Source organism: Photinus pyralis, unplaced genomic scaffold, assembly GCF_008802855.1.
Source record: "Photinus pyralis isolate 1611_PpyrPB1 unplaced genomic scaffold, Ppyr1.3 Ppyr1.4_LG1, whole genome shotgun sequence".
NCBI classification, from domain to species: domain Eukaryota; kingdom Metazoa; phylum Arthropoda; class Insecta; order Coleoptera; family Lampyridae; genus Photinus; species Photinus pyralis.
This window is the reverse complement of record NW_022170249.1, coordinates 20,300,243-20,325,247: the sequence shown is the minus strand read 5'-3', so window position 1 is coordinate 20,325,247 and position 25,005 is coordinate 20,300,243. Positions and strand designations below refer to the sequence as shown.

The following is a 25,005-nucleotide window of genomic DNA, read 5'->3' as shown; positions in this document are numbered from 1 at the left end:
TATCACTTTGTTTCCTAAAATGGGTACGCCCTTCTACAAGAGCATGATGATTTTCATTGCTCCAATACCTGCAGTTATCTTCGGTTAACACTTGCAATATTTTCATTTTGAATGGACGAAATTTATGGAGTTTAGTTGAAGTATTCGTGGAACAAGTCAAGAGTAATGATAGTTTAGAATACTTTATTATTTCAGAAACGAAAAATGCGTGTTTTAAACTTTGATATAAATCAGAACTGTCACCCAAAATCAGAACCGCCTCGTATTAGGTGTGTGTTTACGTCACTGCTCTCCGCTAAGAGGAAGTGTCCAGGTTAATCAGGTGATGCGTGCTTGGCCAGAACTGCCATCACGAAGTCTTTGTATTTTTCAGGTAATTTTCCTGGTGTGGTACGATATGGACGATCGTTGACGTGTGGCTGCCTTTGGCATCAATAATTTTTCCAAGGAAGCATATTGACGGTTTCCCGAATATACACTTGCCAAGGTCAGCCTCTTTGAGTCGTTCAAGCACTGTCATGAGGCGGACATCATGATCCTCCTTTCCTTTTCCGGGGACGATTACGTCATCCAAGAAAGCTGCTCCACCCGTTTCGCCCAGTATGCGATCCATGAACTCCTGGAACCGACCCGGTGCTGTGTTGATCCCCGGTTGTAGGCGATTAACTTGAAGAAGTCCCAGATGCGTATTGATTGCCATGTACTTTTTCGCCTCATCGTCCACCGAGACTTGGTTGAAAGCTTTCGCTGTTCTTTCTGTTAGGTACCAGTCTGTAAACCATACGAGCCCCTCAGGTTTTTAGGACCAGGCAATCCGAGTTCAGCCACTCCTTGCCCGGGAGAACGATTTTATAGGGGACTTTGCGAGGAGGGGATCGAAACTAAGGGTTTCCCCCCAGATCCGCCCGGGCCCGAGGCTGTCTCGATCCTTCCACTCGTCCCAATCGTTTAGCCGTATGGGAGCCTTCCGAACCTCTGCCTCCACAGCGAAGTCTAAAGGCTCTAGTTCTAGAAGTGCTTCTATGTCCAAAGTTTTGCGTGGTTTTCAGGGCTCCAGTGGCTCTCGGACAGGCGAGTCTCTGGACCTTTCCTAGTTGCTGCCGGTAGGTTGCCCTGCGCATGGCAGGCCACCATATATCGGGCTGAAATAAATTGTAACTACGAAAGCGTTGGAGTCCAAGCTGCAAAACGTTTCGTTGCGCCAAATTTGTAGTGGCAAGTTATGTAAAAAACCAGTTTATTAATCAAAGTTGTGCATCTAATTTGATATGAGGTGCTCATAACATTATGAACAAAACGGCTACCGGTAAAAAAGTTAAAGACAATTAATTCAAGTTACTGTTTGCTGTTAAAACCCTAATGATAAGGGTTATTTTGACATTTACAACATCGGGAATTTATTAACGGCGACAAAATAAATACCTCCATACGTCGAAAGACAATGTATGTCTTAAACTAGACAGTGTTGTTGTAATAAAAAATGTTGTAGTACTCGGTCACGGAATGAGCACTGTTAGATTTAATGTGGAAAACAGTGAAGAAGCAACTCCGATGACCGACAATAACATTTATATTAATACAACAGGAACATTCAAATAAATTACAAAAATGCCTGACACAATGACAGACAAAAAACTTACATCTCTTTTTTTTCACATACTTTGATATTCACTAAATAATAAACTTCTAGCTATAGGTTTGTAAATTAAACGTATTCTAACAAGCCCCCCCCCTCCCCCTAGTGGCGGAGTAGCTGGCGCTGGTGCCCGGGGCGGCCCAACCAAATTGCGCCCTCATACCCCCCCTCCATTCGCAAACTTGGTAGGTACAATGAAAACAGATGTGTTCCAAATTGATCGTGTTCGATCGACGATGTCAATTTTCTATATTTTCCATAGCCTGCATACTTTTCAAGATACACCAAGTTTGTTTTTTCAAATAGTATAATATATTTTTTGCACCAATAAATTCCATATTTCTTTTAATTAGAAAAATACATAATTATCAGTGTTTGATAACAAAAAAAATGAGATAAATAGGGAAAACCGTTATTCAGTCTTGAAAATGTGGAATAAATACGAGTAGGCCGCGGAATAGATGTAGTTCATATCGTCGGCTTAATCAGAAAAACCCGTATGTCACAAAAACGACTTTTTTCAGTACACACAAAAAACACCTTAGAAAATTACAGAGGGTATATGTACAGAAAATTGTTGGTGAGAAAAACTTGAAATATTTTTGTATAGTTGTTGTTAATGATTGAATAATCATTTTTTGACTTATATAATATTTTTAAGATCTGCTGTTTACAAAGTAAATATGCACAAAGTATCAAATGAAAATCAATTACTTCTTGTGAGGTAAATTGTCGTAGAAGCTGTGATAGTCAATTTCAAGACTTCGTTTGAGCGCCTGGAGGTGGAGATATTTTTCCTCCTTTATTGGAATAGGGTTCTCATACAATGCCGGATAATCTTCCAATTTACAGACTTGTGCCTTTCTTTTCTCTTTAGTTGAGCGGCTGTATTGGAGCTCAACATAGTCGTGTGTATGTCTCAGCTTATAAAATACGGAGCTATCAGGGGTGTACTTTAACGCACGAATATCGGTTACTACAGGGTCTCCAACTTTTTTTCCAGGGCGAAGAGAGGTTAAAAATTGTGGCTTTCGGAAATCTTTGAAAAAGCCGTGTGCCAAGTAGTATACTTTATAGGGCTTAGGCTTTTCTCGTGCTTGCATACATAATCTAACATAGTCAGCTGGTACATTTATGTTTGTGTGACGGATTTTTCTCTCTATAGTCGAGTGCATCGAGTCCGCCTCCATTTGTGTATGGCCCTTCTCGAGATATTTTTGTTCTATAGTAATATCTAAAGTGGCTGATAAGTTGATTAAGGCATTTGATAAAGTTGAATTTCTATTCTGTGATGTACATCCATCACTTATTATTGTAATACTTTGCTCCGGTTGTAGATCTTGTTGACCATGTTCCTTTATAAAATGGCAAATAATTGAAGCATAGTCATTAGAGGAAACGCCACCAGCGGATTCGTGCCATATATAGCAGTATCCATCTTTAGATTTCAAATCGAAGAATGTAAAATTGTGGACAATAAGTTTAGTCTTAAAATAAAGAGACGAGACGTTCGATTTTGGTGCCAACAAAACGGACTGTAAATCCATGCAATAAACTTTATTTTGAGATTTTTTGTCCCTATCTTTTTCTGTTCTTGCTTCTTCTTTTTTCTGTTGATGTAATTGAAATAGTTCCTCTGACAAATTTCCTGCTCTATATTCCACACACTTATCGCATTCATCCTTCTTCGGTCGAAAAAGTGACAGATTCATTTCATCAAATACGTGACAGAATGACGCAATGGACAAATGAGACTTATTCTGTTGTAGACACCAATTCTTGTAAAATTTGTAAAGTGAAAACTTGGATTGCCAATTTGGTTCCAAGTACAACTTTGTCGATGAAGCCCGACAGTAATGTGACTCGACCTTCGCCAGTTCTGTAAAAAAACATCTAAGGTTGTGCTTCATGTCTTTATAGCGCTTTGATTGTACAACTTCGTCGTTTTTAAAGTTTGGAATATCATTATTGCAGAAATTATTGTCTTCTTTTTCCTTATTTTGTACCTTTTCCTTCTTCAACCAATCTAGAATCATGTTTTCTTTGACGCAGTGAGTATTCAAGGACATCTGCTTGCAAACTCTTACCCTTTCTTCATTGCGTTTAAAATAATAACATAAGGATGCATTTCTTCTGGAAGTTTCCTCGTTCACTCTATGTCTATTTCTTTGGGTGGGTTTGGAATCAATCAAAGAACACACATAAACCCTTCTTTCTTTCCAACCCCTCGTATTCCAAAACTTTTGGAATATAGCATTTCTTTCCTCTTCAGACACAGTTCGACACTTAAGCAATATGCCCTTAATAGAAAGTTTGCAGTTGCAAGGGTCCTTCATTTTTCTAGCTTCCTTTTTTACTTCATATTTCCATTTCCCATCAATTTTCTTTCTTCCAAAATATTCTTTTCCTTGCTCACGTTTAATTTTCTTTTGGTTATTGGTCCATTTCTTTTCACAAACATTTTGCCTTTTATTCCTCTTCCTCTTAATGTTTACATTGACCGTGTTTTCTGTTGTTTCATTTCCATTCTCAAAATGGAGGTGTTTGTCACTATTGTCGTCTGTTACTGTTTTTGTTTCATTTCCAATCTCAAAATCGGGGTCTTCATCACTATTGTCGTCTGTTACTGTTACTTTTCTTTTTCTTTGTATTAAATTAGCTGGTGCATGTTCTACAAAAGCTTTGGTCAAATTAAAATTCTTTCCTGGCCTGAAGTAGGTACTTACCATCATTCAGTGCTTCATCTGTGGTCGTTCTAAAGTCAATATCGGAATCGCCTTCTATTACATCTGGAACGTACTCTACATTTGACAAGGTGCATAACACTACTTCATTGCTATTAGTTCTATTTTCTGTATCACAAATAGCGTTGTCCTTTTCTTGATAAATACCATCCGTAACTTCGGGAATATTTAGCATGAGCATAATTTTTCCTGTTCTTTTTGATATAGAAGTCAGTTTATTTTCTGAAAAAAGAAACCATGGAAAATTAACAGTTACCTACTGACATCATTTTGTGAAGATAGGCTACAAATTCTTAAATTGTTGCTAATAATTTCATAGAAATATAGAGAGCAGAAAAATACGTAACTCCATTAAATTTGGTTATGTACGTGTAAACTGACAATTTAGAAAAAGCCGTAACTCCTTAATCAGAATAAAATAATGAAACATTGATAATAATCAGTGGTTTTTTATCCGTAAATAATATCTGTCAAAAATATAAGAACTTACCTGCCATATTAGGTTAGTATTGAACACACAAACTAAACAAAACCGTCACTTAGAGGAGGAGAAATGTCGTGCAGCATGACAAGCACGTGAATGCATACTAATTGGCGGGAAACCTGTGGACATACGGGGTTTACATTTTGCTATTGTACAAGCTTGGACTTACGGGAAAAGTAATTTCACGAATAACTAAGTCTACAAATGTTCTGGAGATACGGTGTATTACCTAATCAAAGGTACCTAATGTAAAATAGATGGCACGAAAATCTTAATTTCCCAAAAATATGGACTTACGGGTTTTTCTGATTAAGCCGACGATATTTCAGAAAATATTATACGTTCCATTTGAAAAATCAAACTTTGGTGCTGTATCTTAAAAACTAAGCAGGCCATGGAAAATGTAAAAACACCCTCTTGCTAATAGACTAATACTTTTACATAACGGTATCGTCTTCGTTTTCTCGAGAGCTACAGTATGTTAGAAACTATTGAGGCGCCACGCCATATGCAATATGTCCGTGATAATTTGATTGCAATCGACGTAAAAATGAAACGTGGAATGGGGTTGTCTGAAGTAATATTCGCGCATGGGTGTAATAAAAATATCGCCGACAAGATTATGAAACATATCTAAAGAACTCCTACTCATTTAGGTCACGATGGAGTATATATCATTTTTAATGTACGTCTACTCTTTCATTTTGTTCACAGAATGACGCTCAATGTAGGATCACGTATCTTATAGAAATAAAATGAAGATAGCCTTTTCAGAGACGGATTCTATTTCATATTCAATTCAGGTCTCTCATATTCTGTTTCATGCACAAGAATTTTGAAAATAAAGCGACGCAATTAATTAAGTTACGGGAAACTTTACTTCTTATGTACTTTTTAGTTCTGATGGACTTGTTTGCACTTAATTTAAATGGGAAAGTAAACACCTTTTGAAGAGAATAATATCGCGCATAGTTTCAAGTATCGCGGATTTTCCGCATTGGCAGTAAAACCCCAGTTAAAAATATTAATATTCTGCAAACAAGTAAAAGCATTTTCATCTTAAAGTGCTGTTTGTTGGCGTTTCATTTTCAAAGTTCTCGCATAATTCTGCTATAACAACGAAAAACACTTCTACTTACAGTAAATTACAAATTTCCTTCAAGCGTAAAAGTGTTTGTGCGCGAGATACATTCTACTATGTGAAATGAGGATTTTCTTGTCAATGGCAGGATTAAAACATTAAACTAGGTGTGAGAGTGTATAGGGTCTATTTTATCTTGTATCCTTCAACCATACGTATATCCATTTTACATTTTCTAATCGTATGGTGATTTTCAAACCTTAAATCTTAGGGTCAAATTGTATTAATAAAAAGTGAAAAGTAAACATAACGGAGAAAAATCTCGCAATTTCCACTGTCACCCAATTTGTATAATATAAATTAATTCACCTTAAATGAAATTGAAAAATAACATTAAAAAATTCCCACACCTCTGGTCCCAGCTTTCTACTTAAAGACTGTGCAATAATTTTTTCTATCCCACTACTGACAATTTTTAACCTAATCCTAAAAACATGCACTTTTCCTATTTGGAAAAACTCCAAGATTTGTCCAATATTAAAAAACGGCGTTCCAGACGATGTAAAAAATTATCGCCCGATTTCCATTTTGTGCAACTTTGCCAAGGTTTTCGAAATGACTTTATATGCACGCTTATATCCTGCCATAGCCACAAGAATCTCACCACATCAGCATGGATTTGTAAGAAAACGCTCCACGGTATCCAACTTAGCTTCATTTATGAACGTCGTCGCACCTATTCTAGATGCTCGTGGGCAGATCGATAGTATATACACGGACTTCTAGAAGGCTTTTGATCGAGTGGATCATCGCCTACTAGGAAACTAAATGTTCTCGGATTGAGCGACCCTCTCCTAAGCCTGCTGTATTCTTATCTTTCGAACCGTCTGCAGTATATCACTTATAACTGACATACGTCGGATAGCTTCATGGCTACTTCCGGAGTACCACAGGGCTCTAATCTTAGGCCGCTGTTATTTAAATTTCGTCAATGACCTACTAGAAGCTATTACAGCCCACAAGCTTATGTATGCAGACGACCGTAAGGTATTCGCACCTATTGAATCGACTGCAAGCTCTTACAAAGTCAACTACAATTAATCCACAAATGGTGTGGTGACAACATCCATCTGAACGTCGTAAAATGTCGCGTCGTAACGTTCACCCGGAAGAATCAACTGAAAAATAAGCATCCACATGCCTTCCGCAATTTGCCGCAAGTCCCTTTGATGTAACGACATTTGATGTATCCTCTCGAGTTAATGACTTGTGCTGCGTGCATGGTTTGTCTTGTGACTTGCCCTCACGTCTACATTATTCGGGAGTCCCGCCTCCCGCAAGGACGAGTCGTCTAGACGCACTTATGTTACTGCCTTGGTACATTTCCCTTGTGTAATTTAAGACTGTTGCATTACAGAATTATGCTCAGGGTTGAATGTTGTGGTGTATTTCAGATTGGCGTTTTTACTTACGTTACCACCAATTCAAGTGGTGTGATTCGTTACAGATTCCATGAAAGAATCCCTTTAAATCTTGCTCAAAGGACAAAAGACAATGACTATAACAATAACTTCAGCACTGGGCATGTTTGGAACTTCTGGATACAATTTTAGAGAAAAGCACCAAATTTTTATTTTTTTAAAGTAGTCCGCATTCCAAGACTGCAGCTACTCTTTGTGTAGTTACAAGTTGCAATTTTAGATTTATCTTTTAAAAGAAAATATAATCTACTTTTTATAAACAATTTAGTTATTTTATGAATCAGATTATGACATGTAGGAATATTAGCAGGAGCATCGAATTAAATTTATAAAATCATCAAATGTTATTGTATTTGCTATTATTGCATCTTCATATTTACGAAAGAGAATTTGGAACTGTTGTATCATTTGCGTTAGTCTTCACACTTTCATAACACGTATCACAAACAGCATAATTATTTTTAATTTTGTGAATAACTGCACCAAGTAAGTGGTATAAACTGCCCTCCTGTGATCTGAAATCTGCAGTTGAAAAATCTTGTAGTAAACCATCAATTACTTTCGGCTCAGGTTCATCCATTTCACTTTTTTCTGCATTATTGATTTCATCGCAATATTTTACTAAATATGTAGCATCATCTTCAGAATAACTTCCTCGTTTTATATCACCTTCAAATTGCCACAGGCACAATAACCGTAGAGATATTTTGAATATACGAGCGCCAGGAACAGGTTGCCGACATCTTATTGATGAAAAACTATTTTCTAAGGCATCTTGCGAAAAACGACCTAGCAGATGTTTAATGTTTTCTTCTTCTAAATAATGACGCTAAGACGCTAAGAGATACATTCATTTTATACATCAAAATGTTATGGATAGAGTACATTGTGTTTTAATTGTGGACACATTTTAATTATGTCTCTGTTGTCGATTTCATGCAGTTGCCTTATTGGCATAATAGAAACTTCGTGTGTTGGCAAACCATATGTATCCACTATTGTTTGACCTTTTGTGAACGCAGCCGCAAGATTTTTAAAAACGTGAACAGGATCGGGCACGAAAAATAGATTTTTTTATCAGCAGCACACGGATGTTGGATTCTGTTCTGTATTTTGCTGTATTTTCCTGCTACAATCTTAAGCATTATCCATAAGCTACGATTTTGTGGTCCCATATCTGATACCACTACCTTAATATGGATTCCTATCTCGTAGGGTTTCTTAATTATTTGAGATCGTTTATCAAATAATTCTTGGGTACTAAAAGAATTGCCTGTGAAATCATATGTCACTATTTGCTTCCACCTAAAATTACTTAATTGGATTAATTAATAAATAAATCTAACTTTACTTTCAGCACCTTGTTGAGACACCAGCTAACATATACACCAACGCATGTGTAGTAAATTCGTTTGAGATATCTTTGCCATTTGATAATTTCATCGTTGGCCTACCCACTACCGTTGAAAGCGTATTGTCAAACTGCAGACCAGGTTTAATCGCCATTTCATCAAAAATTAGACTAGCATGTTGCTCCTGCGGTTCAAAAGTATCCATCTAATAATAAAAAATTATTCGTGTTATTGATTAAAGAGATAATTTATAGAAAATAAATACTCTATTGCCTCCAACTTGAATGATCCTAACTTTTACTTTTAACAAACTGAAAACTTCATCGAGAATCCCTGGTCTAAATTTTAAATTCCTGATTCGATTTTGTAACGTGCGTGGACTTAGATATGGAAGATGTTGCCTACGAATTGATTCATATCTCTTGGTCCCACAAGCCAGGTATAGCTTTAGAGCTTTCGTAATTGTAGCTGCTGACCAAGTTGATCCTCTACAATTCGCTTCCAAAAAATGGTAACTGATCTTTATTAAATATTTTTTATAAATTGGTGACACTCTTCTGATTCAATTTTTTTTTCATATTCTTTACACTTAACGCTTCATTCAATTTGCGTTGTAATTCTTTAACCGTATTTATTTTATCCACTTCACGCAAATTGGAATCTAAATTGTCAACTAAAATGTCACTATCTAAATTTTCGTTTACAACTAGTTTGGGTTTTTTAACTTGGAGTCAAGCCACATCCCTTTATTCTCCGCCTCTTAGTTCGAGCAAGTTTTGAGGACGTCCAAAAGCGATTGGAGACGGCGAATTTAGGTAAACGTGTGGAATTCAGTGTGGTAAAAATTATGTTCTGTCTGGCGTTAAAAATATCACGGCCAAATTTGCACCTAAGTAAATAGGACCATTTATTATAAATAAAAAGATTAGAAAAACAGATTTCGCTCAAATTTCGATCAAAAGGCATTTGGTGTACTAAAGATTTGAAGGCCATTATAAGAGATTAGGCATAAATCTTCGAATTTTAGGATATGTTGGATGGGGTGACCATATTAGGCATTCTTTTTTGAATACAGCTTCATGCTCGCATAACGGAGTCCTTCAAATTCTTGCCTGTTTTCTTTTTCTTCGGGTGAGATTGTTTGTAATACGGTTTATCTTCTAGGTGCTATATATACAGGCTTGTATGGGGGTGTTAGGGAGGGTTTTTTGGATGTTTTAACATTGTAGGAGAAGGAAAGAAGGGTTAGTTAGGTAATGTGGGGAGTGTACTAGGGTCATCCCGAGAGTTTTTGGGTAGAAGGTTGCGTGTCCAGTCGGTGCCCACCGTATCCGTGTTTCTGGTGTCAACCGAACGACTACACAGAACTTAAATTGCATTTGCTAGAAACAGACAGTGGTGAAAAGGGTAAGTAAAACAAAAAGTATAACAAATGGAATGTCTAGCTAAGGATTTAATCCTTAAAATATGCGTGGCCTACCTAATAATTTAATTAAACCGTGGGATCTAATGAATTCGTAGCAAATTTCGTTTTTACTACAGGTGTAGTACTCGTAGACGGCAAGTAAAAGAATTTGCTTTGAAGGTAAAGTAATTTTGAACATATTCCACTTTTGTTTATTATTCATTTATCATGCGCTTTGTTTTTAGAAGCGTAATTTATTTTCACGTAATCTTTCAGTACGTCTATCTCCTAATAAGTGCTTGAATGTTTCAGGTGAGCTAACCTAGCTATAAAGAATGACGATGCTAATTAGCTATCTCATTTACAACGGCACACTTTATTTTTACGTTTTTATTTTACTGTTACAGACATATGTGGGAATGAAGTCTTAAATAAAGGAGAATCTAGTCTTTTTTACATATTAATTCCTTACTTCAAAGGACTTAAATTTAAATGTGCACTTTTCATTCTTGACACACGACTGAAAATTATGCAACCGCAAACTTTCCAAAACGAAAGGAGACGAAAAGACAGAATAAACTAATTCTGTATCACAAAAGCAATTTTGTTCAAGCAAATAAATGTAAATGAGATGTGTGCAGGGTATACCAGTGTCTGACCCGGCTTAAAATGTTAATCGGACAGTTAGATAGTGGAAAATGTCAAGGATTTTACTCTTGAGATAATTTCGGTTCCTCTTCGTTAAAGATCTTCAAATGAAAAATTAAAATGCCAGCATTTGGGAGCTATAAAGAAAAATTTTAGATGTTATGTAGTAAGAAAAAGGTTATGTCTTATGTGGTAATGAAATATTTCCTGCTTGGTGTGTGATATTTTAATTAGTCGTAAACGAAACGTATTTGGATCTCATTTTATAATAATATGAGGTTTGCTTGTTTCAACCACCAGCATTGTTCGTAATTGCATTTTACGTTAATAAAATTGTGTAAAACCTCATAAACCTAAACTACTTCTGCAGCGCCAGTACACAATAGCCACGTAATGGCGCTCTGAGCATACAAAGCGCTCAAAAGGGCCAAATTTATGAGATTGATCGGCGATATAATTTTCAAAATACCAATTTTATAATTTATATTCATTTTAATTTCGTGTAGGTACGTAATAATAATACTTTGCTTGATGATTTATATCCAACTCAAATAAAATGTTAATGGAAAAAAAGAAGTTTTCCCATTAAATTTTAATTAAACCGTATTTCGTTCGTTTCTCAAGTTACAAAATAATTACTTTAACGACGTAAACAAAGGGATAAGTACAAGGATAACATCTAAAGCTACGAAAACAGTTATGCTGCAAGACGTACAATTATTATGCGAGAAGTGTTGCGCTTATTCTTTTTTACTTTCCTTCTTTTTTATACAAGTACTGGTTCTAGAGTAACATTTTTCCGCTTCGGTAATTAAAAATCTCGTGGTGTACGTTTTTTTGGTGAATTTACCTCAAATGAGACTCCTACCGCGGCTTACACTTTAAAAGTAACATTTCTTAACTGCATTTTCAATCATGAAAGTGGATCAAACTTGTGATAGGTGGAGAAATCTCTAGGACGATTTGTCGTAAAATGGACAAGTCCTTCAAGATTAAAAGCTTCAAGCATTTTCTCATTCATAACTTGAAAATCCATCAGACGCGGCATGTTTTCAATAAAAAGCAAGTAAAAATCAAATCGTCACCAGGAATACGCCTGAAAGCTTCAGAATAACAGCAAAATAAAAATGCATAAAGCTTAGAAATTTACTTTAAGAGTCGTAGCACGTCTTTTATAGAAACCACGAACATCGGTTATTGCTGTAATTTGCATTGTATATGTGAGATACGAACAGATTATTAATAACATCCGAAGGAAACTACACCCATCTTACGATTTTTGATGCTAGTCACACGTAGGGAAACGAAACGGACAATGGGAAGTCAACATTTGTATAGGTTTTAATGAAATTTAAAAGGTTTCACCTTTCTCGGTTCATTTTTCTTCTCCTTTGAGGTCATCAATTTAGTCATATCTAGATATGTAGCATTCTTATGTGAGTGACATACATACAGAAAAGGTCAAAGGACATTCTGAAAAAGTACGCGCGAGCCTGGTAGTTATGAAAATATAGGCTTATTACTTGTGCGGATTTTTAGGCTATATATTCTTCTACCAAATTAGATAATTTAGCTAAATGCAGTGCAATAGCAAGTAATAAATGCTCAGCGGCAACTGAGAATTTTACGAACATAACTTCAGTATTGAGGATTCCGTTATGAATTTTCTCATTCTCGATACCAAAAACACCTCTGTTATTAAAAAGAAATGAAAGTATCAGACCACAACCACATGACTGGAGCTTACCGCTGCACCAGTCACAAATAATGCAACTTAAATGATGTTTTCATAACTTGGTGTCATAACGGTGAAAATTCAAACTTAGTTTCCTATGGGGAGGATATAAAAAGAAAGGAACACATTTTGAAAGAGTACAGTTTCTGTGATGAAAAATTAAATTTTTCAGGTTAGTGTTTTTCTGTAGTGGTGCAAATTTATTCTATCCTAATGAAGGAATTACTCACCACAGCAAAGACGCGTAATATTAACTGAACGTCCTGTTAATGGTGTAGGCAGTGCGACATCAAAGGGCTTTTAATTTTATAGCCTGACGATAGTCAAGGAAGTTCATTACGAAATGCAATCTTCAAGTTGCTTGATAATGTGAAGTACCAACCGAAACACTCAACGGAAATCGCGTTATGACGCTCAAGCGTAGCTCTTGCGCTTTATTTTAAGAGCTTTCGGTATTTGAAGTGTAGAAAGTTGAATGAGTACGTTACGCCTGTTGAATCTAATGTTAATCAAAGACCTCCTTACTTTGTATACTGTTCTCCAGAACGGGTATGTGTAAAGGGTTTCTTCTATTTCAGAATAATGAGATAAAATTGGAAGCTTTAAAGGCGAACCAAGTTTGTTAATCTGATTTTGAGCGAGTCATTACAGAAATAGTCAACACCGCCGCTGTTTATTATTATATCACCTCTCGCTGAGAAACAAACAATAAGGGATAATAGTTATGTAATTTAGTTAATTAACGTTTTGTTGGGTAGTATTGCAGGTGGCTTAAATTTGTGTTTATGAAGATATTACACCATTTATTTGCAAAGGCAGTATTAAATTTTAGTACAGTAGAGTGCAAAGTTAAGCACATATTTTAATTCCATAAATTGTAAGGAGTGTTTTTAAGTAAGGGGGCTGATTTGGGTCTACCAGTTTTATTGGAACCATTTATACAAATTACGGCTACTCGTCGAAGAGTAGATATCTGCAGGTTAACTCAGCACACTAATATACCAACACTAGGGATCGTAGAAGTAGGCTAGAAAAACTTTAAGTGGGAATTTATGTTATAAAATATTCAAGTGTCAATGGACCACTGTAACGATTCTAAAGACCGAATGGATTTAAACAAAAACCGTCGTTATTTCAATATGTGAAGCTTTTATGATTGTACTCGAACCTCCCACCCTTTGAATTCACTCTAAGCAAACTGATGTATCATAATTGTGCCTTTTGTAACCTATACAGCATAGGGTAATATGTTTATGTTCTATAAATAAATGTGATATCGTGGATTCAATGGAGATAACAGATTTTACTAGGTTAGATTAAATCGATTGCCTGCAGTTGATGTTAATGGCCGTAAATAATAATCTACTAATTCCTAAAATTAAATTTTACTGCACGTTATCGATGACGGAACTTGAGGGTCACCACTTGAAAAATTTAGTTCATTTCAATGGACTTCAAAGACTCTTTGCACATTATGATGTGTAAATTATTTATTACGCCTGGTGTAAATTGATTTTTAACTATACTACCTACTTTTTGTTATTTTTAGAAGAAGCTTTCTGCATAACTACTTATTTCATCTCTTGAAATTAAAAACAATGGAAAAGAAACTGGACGTATTGATCCTCTATTTTCGAAAACGAGACAAGGAGGTGACAACAAATGGATTATACCTACTATTTCCCCAGTGCGCGTATTTAAAAACACTGGACAGATTATTTTTTACCCCAAATCCATTTTGGAGTAAGAAAAATTCTAAAGGTTGGTATAAGAATGGGTCGATTGGAATCAATGAAATTTTCAAATGGACTAAATGCTCAGCACAACGCATTGGACTAGATGTTAAATGTGTTAAATTACAAATCACTCAAATCGAGCGGCAGCGAATTAAGGAAAAGTGGAATTGAAGAACAAGCTCTAATAAAAATAACAGGACACGGCAATTCATCATCAATAAAACCACAAGACAAACAGCATCATTTAAGAATTATTCAATCGATTCGTTTGGAAAAAGAACAGACTTCAACATCTATTACAGAAACAGTTAGCACCAGTAGTAACATTAGTGTTCATGGTAATAAATTCAATATCTGTGTGTTTAACAAGTACGTTTAAATAAAACGGTGTATAGTTTCAATACAAATTTATAATTTCTTAATTGGTAGCTATCCATCTTATAACGACTCAAAACGGAAACCTTCCCCATACTTGCTGTCACCTAATGCCTTGAATCTAAAACCTGAAACAATTAAAAGCTGTCACCTAATGCCTTGAATCTAAAACCTGAAACAATTAAAAGAAGTATGGGGAAGGTTTAGTGTCTTTATAAATCCACTTATAATTTCTTGTTCGTTAATTGTCCATTCGAGGTTTGTATTTAAACCGAGTAAATTAGTGTTGTTTTTCAAATCTGTTTCCTTTAGCAATTTGACTAGATTCGGTGTCGCATTTTTATTAGTTGATAGTTCTCGACGAACTGCTATAACCAAATTTATTCAGTAGAATACAAACCTCTTGTGCAGTTATATGTGAATAAACTTTTCCATATACATGAGTTATTTACGTTTAATTAGGTATAATAAATTCATTTTAGAATAAAAAAAAAGGTAGTTTGTTATTAGATTAAAATATATTTGAACAGTAGGTTTATTTTTTATTGCAATTAGATTTAGGAATCGTTCTTTTAAGAGCGATTTATCTTTACTTTTTACTTTCACTGTTTCCATGTTTATTGATAATAAATGTAGTTGAAAATTTTGAAATTATTGTTGATATACAGGAAGAAAAAAAAAGATGTTTAGTCAAAGAAAGGCGCAAATGAAAATTACATAAGCTCTTCAAAAGATATTGGAGTGTTGCTTCTTAAATTGTTTTTAATGTGTTATATGTTACATATGTTTATTTTATATATATCCAAATCTTGTGATCAACTAGACCAAATATATATTATTATTATTATAACTTTCAAAATACGTATTATTTCCAAATGTTGATTACATTTGGATGAGATACCAGGGAGGGAGGAATGAACTTAATTCTTTCCTTATTTTATACCATTTTTTACCAGAGCTAGCTGGAAGCAAACGTACCAAAAGTTATAAGGCTACGACAAGGGAACCAGACGAAGAAATCACCAGAAGAATTTGCACCACGATCCTGAGAAAGAATTCAACCCATTACAAAATACTGTGTAATATATTTGCAAATACATTATAAATAAAACAAGTCTAAATTGAATGTATTTTTAACGACGTTGTCGCGCCATTTTTCAGTTTTAAACTTACAGTTTTTATTTTACACCTTTTTTTCCTTTTGTGCTCGTTTTAGCAATAACAAATAAATCAGTAATTTTTGATATTGTTTCACCCCTCTTAACCGGCTTACTTCTTTTAACTTCGGCATTCGGGACCACCTCTACATTATTTACTGTAGACGTCGATTCTGAACCTTCTTCATGGGGCCGGTATTCGGATCCGCTATCGTTAAAAGGATCTGATTCCGAGTCGGCATTTGATCTGTACACACAGTTTTGGAAATTGAAATTGAATTGTGCTAATCAATTTCCAAAATTTAAAATGATTGCCATTTCGTACAAAAGTTGTAGATATTAAACTGTTGATTTCAAAAAACCTTGATTTTTTGAAATCCGACTACACATAATGGCGATGTAGAGATTTTTTCTAAAATAACCACAAAAAGGTCCATAATTCGGAAACAAAAGCAAAAATGAAAAAAATGTACTAAAAAAATTGGACGAGTTTTATAACCTCTATTGCGTTGTCCACTTTGAGTAGAAACATCCTGTATACTTTTAATTTTAAAAAGTTCGAACAAAAAATATCGAAGTGAATGCCAATTTAATGAAAATATTAAAAAGAACATGCAATGAATGCATATTATTTGTGAAAATAAGAATATATCGTTACAAAATTTTACTTTACATGATAAAAAAGCATCTTTAAATAATATATAACTGTGAAACAGCTTTCATTTTCTACACAATTGTTTTTTCTATGGAAAAAAGGTAGTGTGGGGGAAATGTTTATGAAGGGAAGGGAAGTTTTCAAACTTAAAAAAGCCCTGAAGAAAATTTGGTAGGAACTTTCAAAGGGCAAAGTGCTCCATCTTGTGGAATCTTCTGGACGTCTGCTTTTCCAGGCCATATAAAATTCCTTTTGGATCTAGTCATGAATGTTATTTGTAGATTATTACTGTCGGCGGATAACACCTGTCCTGGATACCACTGATCATAAAAAACGACGGCCACCCAATCGTCTTTCTTATATTTCCCACTGATTTGGTTTAGTTCGGTATTTTCTTCCTGTGACGTATTACCCTTAAATATAGAAATATCGGCGCCTATCTCTATTTCATCTAGGTCACTACCATTACATGTTATTTGTTAAAAAAATTTTCATAGACTAAAATTACCTACTTTTATCAAACAATTGAAACTAAAAAAATGTTTTAAAAGGATACATTTTTTTGGACATTTCACATTTGAGTTGATTCTGACTCGGTGTAATAGTATTATGCGGACAGGAAATGGAATTTCTACACTCAAAACTCGACAGTTATCGGAAATTCAACTTCATGGTGTTAGGCAGTGGCTGTATTTTCTTATCTTGTAGTAATTCCACCACTTTTATTTCCGCTCCAGAAATTTGAAAGATGCTTGTTCTTTCAAGTTTTTCTTTCACTATTTCTAGAAACTGCTGAATACACGATAGTACATCAGTTCCCGACAGTTTTTCCGTGACCACACTCAAAAAATTCCAAATACCTCAAATGATGTTGAAGGACAGATGATAATTGATAATTGCTGGTAGATCCAGGAGATTGAGTGGCAAATTTCTATGTAGGCGATGATTTAGAGACATCTTTCGTCCGTTGGGCATCCTCGCATCCATATACCTAAGTATTAAGAAAAGAACATCACGGCATTAAACAATTGTAGCCTTGTTTTATTGCATCGACACCGTGGAGAACAATCAAATTGACAAGAAGTTAGCAGAGAATATACGTCGGATTTGAGCTGAAAGAACCCAAACATATCGAATTAGTGTATTGAAAATCTTAAAAAAAGCTCATAAAAATTGGGAAACCTTTTAAATAGAAAATAGGCACAATGTAATGCACACAATACAGTATTCACATTATTTCGCAAAATTTCCTTTATCAGTTTTATATTTCACCTTCGATTGTCACTAGGAAAGTTCACCGTACTATTTGCATTAATCACGCTACTACACCTTTAGTATCTTATCTTCGGAATGATAATGGAACACCTGGATGTACACTATAAACTATAATGAAAGCTAGTTTTCAGGCTGGAAATTATGCCTTTCGCTCTCACAGTGTGTATCTCTCAATTTATATTTAATGCATGTAAGTAAACATAGTTTGATTCATTTACTTTGTCCAAAAACCTCTTCTTTCAGTTGTGTTGCTAGATTTAAATTCGCCTTTCGCGAACGCGCAACTTCGAGTAGTTGGAGGAAATACTGTGACAAATAGAAGCCAATTCGCTTTTCAGGTGAAACTATTTTAACTTCAACTCTTTCGAAAATAAACAAATACAGTTGGTCGGTAGCACAATGCGGAAAGAAATGTTTATTTGACTATTGAGTAATCGAAGTGGTATACTTGAAACGAATAAAATCATCCACTTATCAGTTATATGCATAGCTTTACAAACGATAATTTTTGAAGAATACGGCTTGGGTTAACGGCTTAACGCTATATCATTTCCAATAACAAATGCGGTTTGAAGATCGTTTGCGCAGGTGCATGTCTAGTGTATCAATTCTCTTGACAATGTAAATAAACACAACTACTCTGAACTACTTTTTGAATTCAAACTGCATTTTTGACCAGACAAAATTGGTCAGAATTTATGAAATTTTCTCTTTCTGTATTTAAGAAGAACACGCTTTTCTGCGCATGGCATTTCCAAAAGTAGGTGTGTTCGTTATTCTCATATTCAATGATTGCTATAAAAAATAGGACCATATTCGAGATCGAATTTTTTCGTACCACCATTTAGGAGTGCGCCATCTCTTCTCCTTTGTAGTTAGAAGATTCTGCTAGATATACTATAGAATGTCCCCAAACGAGAATTCGATATGTAATGTGGGGTTGTATTAGTGTTAAGTAGGTAACTCTGAGAATGTCTCTAGTTAATTTGTTCGACAATTGCCGTATCAAAAATGTGCTAGAATTGATTTTTTGATGCCCGATATCTGCAAGTTTTTAATTCTCGATCGTTGTTCGAGATCTCCTACTCGGGCGTGTATTTCTAGTCCAGTCATTTTAGAGGTTTTAAACCCTCATTACTGTCGCGTGTTGATGATGTTTTGCAAGCTTATGACACTCTTCTTTTAAATGTCCTAAATTTTTGCAATACATGCATTTTCAGGATTTGAAAACGATAACGGTTTATCGACAAGAGGATCGAAAGTCCTTTCCGCGAGTTGCGTTTTTTCTAAAAGTTCCGTAGTACTATTCATCTAATCGCGTGAACTTTTTTGAGAATTTTGCGATGTAAAAGATCGTACACTATGTCATTTGGTAACGGCGGAATAATAGAACGAGCTTTACAAATGAATACATCTGTTTTTAAGTCCTGTTCATGTAACAAACTCACGATGTACGCGAGAAGCTGATCTTGTGGAACTAAAAGTGGTTCGCAGCAAATCGACCGCACTGTAACAGTTGTAAAATAATATTAATATTTCTGTCCATATTTCAATTTCCACCTGTATATTTTCTAAATTTTCTCGAGTCATTGAATGCGACCAATTTCTAGTTACTTTTGCATTTCTGTGTTTGCCTCTCCGATTTAACTTGTTTTCTTGTCGTTAGAGGACATTTAGTTTATTTTGCTTTTTTTATGTTAACCATTAAATTACCTTATATTATGGTCATGTATCAAATACTGCTCTACTATTCGTCAAAGATAACTATCCGTAGCTTAGGCTTGGGTAAAATTTGGAAACTTGTGGCGTCTTCCAGCAACCTGCAATAGAATCGGTCGTGCTAAATTCCCGAATTTGGGTGTTTGATATATTTTCCAATGGTCGAATTGATTTAATATTTAACGGAAGCATCTTTAATCAATCGATTACCCGTTGTGCCGACAATTTGTTTTTGGACGTTCGGTTACAATTTTTTCCGAAATGGACTTTTAATACGGAAAACTCAAGCACTCCAAATCGTAAGTGTTTTCTTGTGCACGAATTGAGGTTACCGATGTTCTTTTTTCTATTGTAGGGGAACAAATACCGACCATATAGTAAATTTTGGAAGTTATTTGGAACGTATCCAGTTCTTTTCTTTGTGTACTCTCTGAATAAGATGTTAGCATCATTGTGGGTTATAACGTAGTCGTAATTATTTTACTTTTTAGAGTCTTTGCAAGGGGGTTAATATTCAGCTGAATCCGGGGAAATAATCGGCCTACGGCAGATGAGTGTACTGTAAAACATCCCGTGGAATCATTAAGATTTTAAGGGCAGCCGAACGTAGATCGTGAGAGAAATAAATATACCTGGAGCACAAGCTTTGTTACCTCCGTAGGAGTTACTTCTGGTTACACCAGGAACCTGTGGAAGTACCGACACAATTTATCGTTAGCGGTGACGTACCTTCAACTTTTTTTTCTTTTGTTTGTTGAGTTTATTTGACCCACATATGTAATTGGAAATTTGTACTTGTAATTAGTATGCTTGATCTTTAGGACTGTTTAACTATCAAATACGAATTACTTTAGAGAAGTAATCACTTGTAAGGTAAAGAGCTCGTTACTACGATTAACTTCAACACCTCAAGCTACCGATTATAGTACATCATTTCAGTTTTAATTTCTAGTAATTATACTTGTCGTTGCTTAGCGGTATGAGGTGTCACATAACTTCAGGGGTTGTTGGTGGGTTAATTTTTGTGTTAATCGTTCATGGGAAGATTTCATTTTTTTGTATTTTGCATACTCGTTGGTTGCTTTATGGCTCAGACCGGCTTTATGGCTCAGTGGTAGAGCGTTGGGCTATAAATCCAGAGGTCGGGTGTTCGAACCTGGGTTGAGGTGAATTTTTCATCTGTGGCAGAGATGGGAATGACCTTGGACCAGTGTCGAGCATTCTGCCGGCTACTCCGAATTAGGTTTTCCTGCAGTTTTCCTAATTCGTAAGGTAAATACCGGAGTAGTATAGAACAACTTAAGTCCTTCTGCAGAGGCACCTCTAAAAAAAAGCGTTATGCGGGTCAGTCTGTAATTGGGCGCAAGTCTGTTGAGGGCCCAGAACAAGAGAGGGATAATAAATAAATAAATAAATAAATAAATAAATAAACACACAAATTTTTCTTGTGGGTCAATTGTTGACTCTTTTTATACTGAAGCTACCTTTCCTAATTCCGGTGGCTGCAGATAAAATTGTTAGTGGAATTAGGTGGCGCCCGAAAGATTTGAATCGAAGCACCAGTAAGTATTAGTGGCGGAGATTTACTTGGAACCTTTTATAATAATTTGTGGTCAAAGTTTTTAATTCACTTACCTACTACCCTGAGTAAGAGCATATCTCTCTCTACGCTGTTAACTATTTGGCTAACGGAGCTAGCTGGCCGATCAGCGGCGTGTGTTGATTTCAAAGTGCACATGGTATTTTATAGTGCCCTGCATTCTAAGCTTGCGCGTTATAACACTTTTCCAGTCGTTTAGGGTTGTTCGTACCCCTTGGAACCGCTTAGTCGCAAATCCATCTAAAAGCATGTTCGTCCGAAACGCATACGTAATCTTTGTTTATTTCCACGGAGTCAAACAAATCATTTACGTCGCCGTCCTTTGATCTATCAAATCGCGGTGGACATTTTGAAAAGTTGCCATTCGTATCCACCACTGGCCTATTTAATAGTCCTCGGAATTGCGGGTCACTCTGTAATTGGGCATAAGCCCGTTGAGAGCCCTGAACAAGAGAGGGATAATAAATAAATAAATTGTTAATTACTTAACGTAATCGAACCGCCTTCCGCCATATTTTCGCAATTTTCTTTGACCCCCACACGCGTTGGCAAATTGTACGCGTTCCGTGTCAACTATAGTCTCGATTAAATTCCAGTGAGTCTTGAAATCGAGAACAAAAAGGGGAATTAAAACAGCAACAAAGCAAAAGGGTTGCACTTTGAACGTAACATTTGTTGCGAACTCCTCATCTATCCCAGTTGTAAATGCTTTTAATAAACCAGACGGACGTAGATCCAACACTTCACGTGGTTTATTGCTTTAAAGTTAAACAGAAACAAATTTCGTGAAACCTGACCTTTTTTAAAAAGCCGGTGCATTAACAAGCCCAAATGGCATGTGCAACTCGTTTCAGTGAATGATTTATACTTTTAGGTATCTATCACATATAAAAATCAACATATATGCGGAGGCTCAATCATAGATTCGCAAAGAATTTTAACAGCAGCACACTGCTCTTTCTCCGAGACTGGGGCTAGTCTTAGGACGACCGACTTAAACGTACTTGTAGGACATCTCAAACAAAATGGCGCAGCATACAAGTACAACGTGTTTAAGATAACTGCCCACCCAAACTACAACTGGAGGACGTTGCAGAATGACATCTGCATTATGGCGGTGACAATACATAATGACATCTTGCTTTTTTACGACCAAGCTTTACAGATAACACGTGGTTTCCAGCCGTGGAATGACTTGGTACGCCCAATACCTTTAACGAAATCGTTGCCTGCGCTCCATACAGAGTGCATCATTTCTGGTTGGGGAAAGTCACATGAGAACTCTGTAAGTCTAAATGGTACCTTCAACTAAGTCACTTGGTGAGTTTTACATATTTTAGACCACTGGAATGAATGCGCTACAGTTTGCCTACGTGGAAATACTAAATTGTAATGTAGGTATGGAATACGTCGCCATTCGCTACGGAATGTTATGCGCGGGAAGTGTCAACGGTGATGCCGATTCGTGCAACGTAAATTGTCACTTAATTGAATTATACCTAGTTAAAATTAGTTGTACCTCAGGGCGATTCGGGAGGACCTTTGGTCTGCAACGGTCAGTTAGTAGGCGTTGTATCTTGGGGACTTGGATGTGGACGTCGAGGTCTTACAGGTGTATATACCGATGTGTCTAAATATCTCGATTGGATTGCACTCACGGGTACCGCTGCGGTTCGAATCGGTTCCTTATCGCTAGGTTGCGTTTGTTTAATGACAATTTCTTGGATAAAGTAAGGCAATCAAAGAGTATAGTGGTACGGTTTTACCTTAAAAAATAAAATTTGTGATGGAATAACAGAATGTAACTGTGTAATCAATAGCATTAGGTTAATTATTTATTATATTTGATATATATTTTTTGTTTGTTATATGGATGGATGGTCATTTTAATTTGTCTGGTATTATTATAGTCATATATTAGTTGCCAGTTTAACTTTTTAGGCCATCGTACATTCGTAAACAATTTAAAGTGCTGATATGCAAATGCAAACGTCTTTCAAATTGTTTCCGAACTCGAAATTAGTTTAAGAGCCAGTGACAAGCAACCTGTATGTAAATTACAAAATCTGAAATGTTGCCCCCGCCTATGAGATGAGGTCTCGCTAAGCCCGGCGAGTGAGGCCCTAGAGTCAGGCGCACCAAGTATGAAAATTTCATTAACTGACTATTTTATAAAGGCTGTCGTTTGATAAGTTCAAGCTATATATTTAATTAAATATAAAAATAACAATAGCAGACGATTATCGCGGTTCCAAGGTCATGACAGACATTTTGTAAATTGACAAAAATTCTTCAGTTGAATAAGCAAAGCCATGTCCGCAATGCATGCCCCAAATTTAAAAATAATTATGGAAACTGCAACAGAGTAAACGGGCTAGAAGCTTTAAAATAATAATAATAATAATAAAACTGTTCATCTTGTAGACTACGCAGTAGTAAACACTAATAATATAACAAAAACATACAATGAAAAAATAAGAAAATATCAAGATCTAAAGGTAGAAATAAAAGAACTCTGGAAAGTAGAGAAAGTTCAAATCCACCCAATAATTATGTCAACCACAGGAATAATACCCAAATCCATGTCTAAACACATACAAGAACTAAACATCGACAAATCAATTATAGGTAGAATGCAACAAACAGTCATACTGTCGATCTGTTACTTATTTAGGAAAACGCTGGAATGATCTGTTCATAAAGGAGATTATTCGAATTGACAAAGTCTGCGAATAACTCCCAATAATAATACCCATCAAGGAAGATACCGGAAGATAATAATAATAATAATAATAATAATAATAATAATGTTTATTTAGTAAAAAACAATTTCACATTGTAATACATCGTCACAAACAATACATTTACGAGGTGGTCTTCACAAAATCAAAAAATTAAGGGCTTGGTTGAGTTTTGCACAGACATTAGAGACATGATCGATCCAGGACAAATTAGGATCAATGACAATGTCTAAAAATTTAGCATTGTTGACCCTAGGAATATTATTACCCTTCATCTTAAAGGAAAAAGTACTTGGTGCGGTGTAGACAGAGTGAATTTCTGTGAATACGGTTTTACAGTAATTAATGGTCAACCCATTTGTAGAACACCATATGTCAAATTGTTGTAAAACTTTGTTTACTTTGATGGAAACTTCATTTGCGTTGTGTCCACTAACTGCAACGGTGGTGTCATCAGCGTACATGAAAATTTTTGCGTCTTGAATGTATTCTGGGAGATCATTAATGATGAGAAGAAATATTATAGGACCAAGTACGCTACCCTGAGGGGTACCCATGTCTGTGTTGTAGATGTCCGACAGGTTTCTGTGTATTTTAACTCGCAGCTTCCTATGTTGGAGATACGATGATATCCATGAGTTAATGTTTCCTCTGATGCCATAAGCTTCTAATTTGTCGCATACCATGTGACAATCGACGCTGTCAAACGCACTTGATAAATCGAACTGCACGGATACAACTACTCTTTTTTCATCAAGTTCGTCGAATAAATGCTGGATGTACTCGAAATTTGCTGTAGCGGTGGAACAACCTGGGCGAAAACCGTACTGGCGATCAGTGACGATTTTATGTTTGTCCAAAAAGGGCCACAGCTTAGCAACAAAAATCTTCTCTATTATCTTTGAGAAGACGCTTAGGATAGAAATAGGTCTGTAATTTTTTATTATTTTTGGATCGCCTTTTTTTAATATCGGTGTTATCAAAGCCAACTTTAATGAATCAGGAAATTTACCCTGGACGAATGAAGCGTTTATCAGTTCAGCTAATCGAGTTGATATCTTATGCGCAGTTGCTTTACAGACCATGATGGTGATTCCATCGTCTCCTGAAGAATTCTTATTGGGCAAAGACGTGATAACATTATATATATCCTTAGCCAATACCGGATCAAAAAACATGCT

The 25,005-nt window shown here is 35.7% G+C and overlaps 2 protein-coding genes across 3 annotated transcripts; one reads left to right on the top strand and one right to left on the bottom strand.

The window, feature by feature from the left end:
* Positions 1 to 349: 349 nt before the first annotated feature.
* Positions 350 to 4,877, bottom strand: LOC116181978. Its single transcript, XM_031502463.1, has 4 exons — positions 4,871 to 4,877; positions 4,363 to 4,425; positions 4,053 to 4,307; positions 350 to 771 (listed from the first exon to the last, which is right to left on the bottom strand). Exons 1-4 carry the CDS (start codon positions 4,875 to 4,877, stop codon positions 350 to 352), a joined length of 747 nt encoding a protein of 248 aa, XP_031358323.1.
* A 12,955-nt stretch (positions 4,878 to 17,832) lies between these two features.
* Positions 17,833 to 22,951, top strand: LOC116162974 (trypsin-like). Of its 2 annotated transcripts, none has more exons than XM_031476779.1 (6): positions 17,833 to 17,954; positions 18,008 to 18,102; positions 21,958 to 22,200; positions 22,249 to 22,368; positions 22,424 to 22,555; positions 22,608 to 22,951. In XM_031476779.1, exons 1-6 carry the CDS (start codon positions 17,906 to 17,908, stop codon positions 22,815 to 22,817), a joined length of 849 nt encoding a protein of 282 aa, XP_031332639.1. In that variant the 5' UTR covers positions 17,833 to 17,905; the 3' UTR covers positions 22,818 to 22,951. The 2 variants fall into 2 exon arrangements, with proteins under 2 accessions (XP_031332639.1, XP_031332647.1); XM_031476787.1 differs by having other exon boundaries at positions 22,597 to 22,730.
* The last annotated feature ends 2,054 nt before the right edge of the window (positions 22,952 to 25,005 follow it).

Coding starts and splice junctions, on each gene's coding strand:
- LOC116181978 (XM_031502463.1), bottom strand. Junction 4,308..4,362: donor AGATGAAGCACTGAATGATG/GTAAGTACCTAC, acceptor AAGCTTTTGTAG/AACATGCACCAGCTAATTTA. Junction 772..4,052: donor TAACCAAAAGAAAATTAAAC/GTGAGCAAGGAA, acceptor TATGGTTTACAG/ACTGGTACCTAACAGAAAGA.
- LOC116162974 (XM_031476779.1), top strand. CDS start 17,906: ATGCCTTTCGCTCTCACAGTGTGTATCTCTCAATTTATATTTAATGCA. Junction 17,955..18,007: donor TCAATTTATATTTAATGCAT/GTAAGTAAACAT, acceptor CTCTTCTTTCAG/TTGTGTTGCTAGATTTAAAT. Junction 22,369..22,423: donor GAAAGTCACATGAGAACTCT/GTAAGTCTAAAT, acceptor TACATATTTTAG/ACCACTGGAATGAATGCGCT.